An 8,450-nucleotide genomic window follows, 5' to 3' on the forward strand; every position below is an offset into this window, starting at 1 on the left:
AAAAAATAATTGATTAATTTTTATAATTAAAAAATCTACAATTTTGTTTAAATATCTAAAAATATAAGACATTTTTATTATTTATATTTTACAAATTTTATCATAAAAGCTTATTATGTTTTAAAACTAATTATATATAAGATAATCGAGTATCTCACGAGCTTTTCGAGTCAAGTATTGGGTATCTTGACTCGACTCGTTAATATGTCGAGTCGAATGTTGACCGATCTTTGACCGAGTCGATCTCGAGTAGCTCGCAAGTTGTCTCGTATCGTTTACATCCCTACCCGTGCTTTTAAAATCATCAAATTATGTAGCAAAAATGTTCTACAATTTTTTGTAATTTAAAATTTTTCGACTTTTAAATAGAAACTAGATTTACATATATCTTATATTTCCGGTCAGCATCATCATCTATTAGCATGTTAAATAGGAGTTTTTAAATAGAGCCTCCAAAATTTTACTTACTTTTAAGGCTTAATTTATATAGACTTGTAAACCCACCTCCATGAAAACCTAACTAATTTCTTACAAAATCAAAAAACCGCTATTTAATTTCAGAATTCGTCGATAAAAAACAAAAACGACTCTCCGATATTTTTTCTCGTCATCATTTTAAACATTATGGTTGTTTCAATTTGTAAGGTTTTTAATATGACATAAACTTTTATATTTTATTTTGTTTATTACTCGTTTTAAATAATCTATAACTTTAATACATATATAACATGAGCTCCAAAATCAAAAAAACTGGAACATTTATACTTCCAACATATGGTATGGTTTGGTTGTGTCAGCTTATCCCTTCAAATATGTATTTTAAATAACAAAATTATATCATGGGAACTACGTGGATTGGAACGTTGTTTCCACGTTATGATGTAATGTAGTTTGAAACACAAATATTCTTGTTAGGCATTTAATGGCGTATACGCCAATTGGTTACAACTCTCCACCCTTTTTAACCAACAATATATGCATCCAAACTAAGTCTAATAATGGAAAGGTTTCTATATTTTCTTTCAAAATAACAGACAATACTTTTTAAGTATTTTATCAAACACTTTTCACCAATTTCCGATCCATATAACTTTTGATGCACGAATCGACCCATTTCCTTACGATTAAAAACATGCTCAACTATAAATGACAGAGCATTTCTTCTAAGATACAGGCTTCCAAGTAGAAACAACCAAAAATCGGTCTTGGTACGAAAATTTCATTATGTAGCTAGTCCCGGTCCCGGTCTCAACAAAAATATTTGGCCCATTCTCCATGTACAAAGCCCGGTCCATAGAACCGCTCCTAGCCGGACCCAAACCAGTTCCATTTTTTTTAATCAATTTTGAACGCATAGAAATTCTTGCTTGAGGATTTTCTCTTTTTTTTTACGATATCTTATTAAAACACGTTAAAATCTCTATTTGGATCATTCAAATACACTTTATAAAAAAAAATTAATTTTTTTTACACAAAAAACTTTTTGGTAAGAAATACTTTTAGATTTCTTTTTTTTAGACAAAAATCTTTTTAGTATTGGAACATTTAGAGAGCTTCAATAAAACTTAAAAAAAAATAAGTTTTTGGTAAGAAATTTTTTTTTTGATATATAATTTATTTATAAAATTTTATTTTTTTTAGATCAGACCTCTTTATAATTGGTCCCGATCCAGTAACTAGTCTCAAGCAGGGCCCTGAATTTTCATAAAAAACGTAACAGGTCCTGGACCATTGGCCCATAACCGGTCCCCATCCCAGGCCGGGCCCATTTTGGCTATCTCTACTCCCAACTTCCCAAGTAGAGATGCACACAGAAAAAACCAAACCCAAGTCCCAGGTTTAGTAAGCCCAAGCCTAGGCCCAGCCTTAAATCCCGATTAGGCCATTTAAGGCCTGGTTGCCAGACCCTCTTTCAACCCCAAAATCCGACCAGACCAACCCCCCAAAAAGCCCGGTCTTTTTGTTTATCAAAAACCCGTGCCTTGTGCATCTCTAAGGTCTACTCCCAAGGAATGTGGCATTCGAGCCGAGTGTCACAACAGCATATATTACTGTCAACCAACTCACTTATAGCTAATTAGCATAAGAAGAAGTACACCACGGATACCAAGAGGGATGAATATAACAAGATCTTAAATTGAACCAAAGGGCTTTTGCCTTAGTGGTATGCCGGTATCCGGGATACCAATAGAGCTCAGCCTCCTGATCCTCCTAGGAGGTATTAGAGTTTGCTTAAAGGGTTTTTTGGTAATTTGCTTTCTTTATTTTGTTCTAGATTGTTCCCATTGTTCTTGGTAGTTCTCGAACTATTTTTTGTATTGTTTTGTCTTCCGGATTGCAATTGAAAAGTGTTTTTCTCTCTCACATACCTCTCTCTAAAACTTGTATCTATCATATGGTATCAGAGCAAGATCCATCCAAACCCTTTGATAATTACTTCTCATTTCTTTCATTCCGTGATATATTTCTTGCATATTCAAGATGTCTCACTCTAATTCCTCTCCACAATCTTCACCCAGGAAAAAGAAAGAAAGCAAATTACCAAAAAAACCCTTTAAGCAAACTATAATAGGAGGTCAAGGGTTCAAATCTCACGAGGGTGCATGAGTTCGTTTTCTGTAAATAGATATTATATATACTTAAGGAAAGGACATTAAATTAATAGCACACAAGATTTCCAGATTACATGAAGTTGGTTGTCATATGCTATGGATATTCGTTATCGAACAATAGGTATGATTGCAGCCATCTCAAATTATAGTATATATACCAACTCACAGGTTAATGCAGGTGATGGGAAGTCGAATCATGACCTTACTTTGGCAAGGCGAGCCCTAATTTCTTCTAATTCCTCTTCATCATCAACACCCTCATCCTACATATTCATACCAAGGGTTGATTCGTCTTCAAAAAATTTACAACAATGGACATTAACACCGTGTTCTCGAATTTGGGAAATGAAGAGGACCGGAAATAAATGGAAAGGAAATAAATTTTTGTATCTCTGTTCTTGAAACGGAACAATTCTCATATTTTGTGAACCGAAGAGAAAGAAAAGGAAAGATGTCATTTTTACAAATATACCCTTTGTTTGGGAGTAAACTGACTTGAGATGAGGGTACTCTTGTCATAAATGACGTTTTTCCTATTCCTTCCCACATTGTGGAAGGAAAGTTTCGGAGGAAAATATACCTCCTATTTCTTTCCTTTCCATCCTAAATGTGTTTAGAGAATGCATGGTTTTTCTGTTTTCCTCTACTTTCCCACCCTTTCCTTACTTTTCCTTCGAGAACACGCTGTAAAATGGAGATAAAAGGGTCAAGAAAGTACCTCTTCATCTTGAGTTGCCTGAGCAGGCTGCTTCAATCGCTCTTTCCTGACTGCTTCTGGAAGCTGTGCAGCAGTCTCACCAGCTATGGCAGTCAAAACCTTATCAACCTCTTCGTCAATCTCATCTTCTATGTCGTCTGAATCTAATGCCGAGTCAACAGCATCATTCACAATCTCTTCGATAACACCCGCCTGGAGAACATAACAGAATTGGATTACCACCAGGAGAAAAGTAAAAATAAATGTGTCCTTCCGGGTAAAACTAAGTCATAAAAGAGCACAATGATTCAGTCTAATAATATTTCATCCAGCATTTTAAAGGGGAATAGAACAAAAATACAGAAAGATATATACATGCACACCTGCCTACATGAATTGTTTCTTTGGCAAAAAGAGAAGATAACTCAAGAATTGAAGTACCTTGGTCATTTCTTTGTTGAATTCTTGCATGGTCACAGCCATTTCTGGAGCCTTCATTAGGTTATTAACAATCTTCATGACTTCAGCACTCTTAGACAGATGCCCCACCGTACGAGCAATAGCTGTAGAACATCAGATTCAGCAGATATAACTAGTGGACTTAAACAAGGATTATTTGGTACACATTAACAGGCTTTTAGAGATGACTAGTTTTTAGTGGCTCCGCTCGCTTAGGTTTCAGGCAACTTCTCAAGTATCATTTAGAATTTTCAAAAATATTCAGCATATGACTGGGATTAATAAATACCTGATTAACATTGAAAGCTCATATTTTTACATACTATAAGTCTTCTCCTGACAAAATTAGTTTTACAGTTTGCAGAAGTTGCTACATTGCAACAATGATGACATCATATTGTGGAATTCACAAGCTTGTAAAATAACCAGCATTTAACTTTCTCATTTAACATATTGAAATAGTATATATATATATATATACATATATATAATAGAAGGGAGAGGCGAGGATCTAATACAGCAGAAGTTCTTACCATGTTATGGGACATGGTATAAGAACTAAAAGTACTATGAATGAGGAAATTGAAGCCGCATAGAAACAGATGATGTAGTTGGGTTTAGATGGTCCACTAATGTCGTTATTATTCCAAGCCAAACAATTCTATTTGATGACAACTGCTCACTTAATCTACCATAACCTGCTACTGTCCACTTCCCTTGAATTTCGGTCAGGTGTTACTGTTGGATGCCAAAACCAACAACTTTCAGCTTAAAACTTCAACTGTCTATACAACAGCTATATTTTTTACATTTTTGGAATACCAAGAAATGACATTAACACAGCTGCAGCAAATGCCTAGTGGTAATGATAGGCAGGTGAAATCAATCCACAGATAAAAAATAGCTACAAAAGCCGCTTGCTGAGTAAATCCTTTCTTAAGGTTAGAAGAATGGATGCAAAAGATAGCACATGGATAAATGCAAGGAACATACCAACGCTTTCCCCTAGATGCATTGATATTGAATTCAACTGAGCTTTATTTTCATAGAGGCGATTTACAGTTCTTCTGGATCTCACAACTTCTCTAGCAAGTGCCTGAAGTAATTTACATGGGAAAAAGTGAATTGGAAGGAAAGAATTTATAATATAAATATGAGGTTCTTTAAAGGAAAGCGAGAATTGTACTAGTGCACCAACGCAAACAAAAAAAACAGACACTAGTGTAAATCTAGGTAGATAAGTTCCATTGGAAGTGAAACAGAAGGGCAAATAATTGTCATAAGTTGGAAAACTTTGTAATAAAGCTAGGCAGATAAAAACTAAGCTTCTGTTCGGACCACGGACCACCAACCACCTACTAATACAGGTAGCAATAGGTAAGAACTAAGATGAAAACATAATCTGATCCTGTTCATGGATTAACAAAAATGTGCAAAAGCTCTATTTGCCTCTGCCATTCTATGAGTCTCTTCCATTTTGCGTATGGCATCGCCACTCCCTTTGGCAACATCCACTAATTCCTCATTACGAGCTTGTAGACATGCTTCTAGAGCTACTCGATTAGCTATGGCACCGGGTGCATTTCCCCAAGGGTGCCTTAAAGTTCCGCCACCGAACTGTAGTACAAAATCATCCCCAAAGATTTCGGTCAGAGCAGGCATATCACAAACGTGAATACCCCCCGAAGCTACGGGTAGAACAGCTGGTAGAGAGACTCAATCTTGGGTGAAATAAATACCACGACTTCGATCTTTTTCAATAAAATCATCAAGCAGTAAATCAACAAAGCCCAAAGTTATCTCTCTTTCCCCTTCAAGTTTACCTACTAAGGTACCGGAATGAATATGATCTCCACCGAACATACGTAACGCTTTAGCTAGATACTATTTCAGCAATCGAGCCACATGTATCTAACATATTCATACCTAAGGCTTTAAAACAAAGTGGTGACGATTGACGAAACGCATACTTGTACAAATATTTCCATTTTCCAAGTCGATCCAATCCATTCATTTGTAGAGCTATTTACTCGATAGCAAACAATTAGGCATCTTAAACATGCATGAGGTCTTCACAATCCATGGAGAGGCTATCGGAAACCTAGACCTCCCTTATGACCTGGAATATATTAAATCTTCACACTCCATGGAGAGAAGCTATTGAAAAACTTGACCTCCTTAATGACATGAAATTCATGAGATTGTCACACTCGCCGGAGAGGGCATCAGAAATCTAGACGTCCCTTATGACTTGAAACATAATAAATGCACAAACAACAATGTGATTTCCATGTTGAACTTCCAACTCTCTCCTACACACACTAGCCCTCTAAAAATCTTTCTATCTCAAACTAAACAACATAATGGTGGAGAAACTGAAAGAGTTGATCCCCAAATGTAGCAAAAGAATGAATTGCTAGGGGGTGAAGTATCAGCGAATTTTGAAGATCATTTGTGTGAACAGTTCCACTAGTTACAATTCTTCACAGCTAGATCAATTCTAAATTCGAAATTGAAAGTAAAAAATAATAAATATACAAGCATTTGGGGATCGAAGCTTCCATACATACAGCCAGATTAGAAGCCAATTGAACTGTTCACTACTAGAAACACAACCAATCAAGTGCTAGGTTAATACCTTAGCAGAACCCATATCGTTTCTCTTGGCAGCCTCTCGTATTGCTTTCTGAACACTTTTCTCTTCTCTCTGTATATCTAAAGAAATCCCCATGAATCCAAATCAAATACCCATAAACTCAACAATTTAAGTTTTCAGAACACAATAAAACTGATACTACACAATATTTTCTATAAAGAAGCCAAATAAAATTATCTTACCACGAATCTGACGCTCGATGTTGCGGCACTCTTGCCGGAGACGACGTTGCCAATCGCGTAATAGCTGTTGCGGATTAGGTTTTGGCTTTAATATGTTCATCACTTTCTCCATCTTCTACGACAACTATAATCCTGCTAAAATCGGGGGCTTCAAGAACTAAATTCGAGGAGGACGAAGTTGAATTAAAGATCAAAACCTGATTCTTGGATTCTTACGATCTAATAAGCTTACTTTTCTTCGGATTTGGGGAAGAACTATAGCAGATCCTTCAACGCGTATTTATTATATTCCTAGTGTCATGTTCAACTCAAGTTGTTCTGATCTACTATTCTACCCGGTGAATCCTATCAATTTTGGTACCAATCGAAACAACCCTTGACTTGTCAAAAACTTTTTATTATCGATCTGGAATCAGAATAAGTTGTTTATCTAAACACTTAAAAATATTTATTATCAATGACACATCGAAATAAATCAATAAATTATTTTTATAAGCAATCTCAAACACCTCCTAAAGGTAACTTATCATACGATACTTCTTATTCTTACAATCCTCCGTCTATTTCATCATCAACACTTGTCATTTAATCGGTTGTAACTATTTTTAATTAAAAAAACCAAAAAAGTTATATTATATACACATTATTTGAATACTTATATAAGTAGAGATAAGTAGTACAACACATATTAACATGTTATATGAATGTTCAAAGTTTTAATGAATCTATATCTAATTGGTAAAGATCTTAATTTCGATAAATACTTGACATCAGCTTTTACGATGTTGGTATAATACCATACCAACATGTACCAACTGGAAAAAGCTGGTACCATATATAGTTCGTTGGTATATGTTATAAAGTTTTGTGTACCAATCATAATAGGTTGGTATATGATGTACGGGAAAAAAAAAACATGATACTGTACTATGTTCACCCTGATTCTACTTTCCTTGGCCCGACATCTGTTCGACATCTTAGAAATTTAATCGACGTGTAAAATTAAAATTCGAGGTTTATAATATTTTAAATCGTTTATTTGAAAAACAATATTTGATAGATCAACAAAACACTATCTGATTTAAAATTTTATTCATTTTATTTAAATTTATTTTAACTTGTTATCTGATTGACTGAAAACCATTTCTTAGGATAAGGAAGGCTTATAACCATACAGATTATGTTGGACATCTCGGTTTTTTCTTGCTTATGTTGCAAAGCATGGATCAGCTAGTTTATTTGACGACCATAAACACTTGTTTCAGTTTTTTTATTGTGCTTGTGAAATTGGACGTTGGTTATATGATTTTAATTGTATTTGTGTTTATGTAGAATGATTATAAATTGTAATAATACTTTTTTTTATTTTGATCATTACTTAGCATAGGGCAAATTGCATGAAAAAATAACGTATTTTAACTTGATTCATATTTTGGGTAACATACTTTCAAAACTTCTATTTTGGTACCTAATATGTAAAGGTTTAAACATTTAAGTACCCGGGTAATCAGTTGAAGCATTAAACGGTTATCATGCTGATGTGGCGAGTGATGTGGTATTCAACACAGTATTATTTACTGATGTGGTTAGTGACATGAATTTTTTAATCTAAAATTAGTTTTCAACTTGTTACCCGGGTATTTAAATGTTTAAATCTTTACATATTAGTTATCAAAATGAAAGTTTTTAAATTACATTACCCAAAATAAAAATCAAGTTAAAATACATTATTTGTTTATGCAATTTACATTTTACTTGGTTGAAATACGACCATTTGATCCATCATCTATATTAGAGATTAGGGGTGTAAACGATACGAGACAACTCGCGAGCTACTCGAGATC

The 8,450-nt window shown here is 34.4% G+C and overlaps 1 protein-coding gene across 4 annotated transcripts; it reads right to left on the reverse strand.

The window, feature by feature from the left end:
• Positions 1 to 2,634: 2,634 nt before the first annotated feature.
• On the reverse strand, positions 2,635 to 6,931 carry LOC112521886 (vacuolar protein sorting-associated protein 24 homolog 1). 4 transcript variants are annotated; one of them, XM_025130883.1, is made up of 7 exons: positions 6,839 to 6,931; positions 6,607 to 6,738; positions 6,407 to 6,483; positions 4,762 to 4,864; positions 3,751 to 3,872; positions 3,331 to 3,522; positions 2,723 to 2,875 (listed from the first exon to the last, which is right to left on the reverse strand). In XM_025130883.1, the coding sequence occupies exons 2-7, from the start codon at positions 6,716 to 6,718 to the stop codon at positions 2,807 to 2,809; spliced, it is 675 nt and encodes a 224-aa protein (XP_024986651.1). In that variant the 5' UTR covers positions 6,719 to 6,738; positions 6,839 to 6,931; the 3' UTR covers positions 2,723 to 2,806. The 4 variants fall into 4 exon arrangements, with proteins under 4 accessions (XP_024986650.1, XP_024986651.1, XP_024986653.1 ...); XM_025130885.1 differs by having other exon boundaries at positions 6,823 to 6,920; XM_025130884.1 differs by having other exon boundaries at positions 6,607 to 6,741; positions 6,839 to 6,905.
• Positions 6,932 to 8,450: the final 1,519 nt, after the last annotated feature.

Source organism: Cynara cardunculus (assembly GCF_001531365.2).
Source record: "Cynara cardunculus var. scolymus isolate 2C chromosome LG 11, CcrdV1, whole genome shotgun sequence".
Classification (NCBI taxonomy): domain Eukaryota; kingdom Viridiplantae; phylum Streptophyta; class Magnoliopsida; order Asterales; family Asteraceae; genus Cynara; species Cynara cardunculus.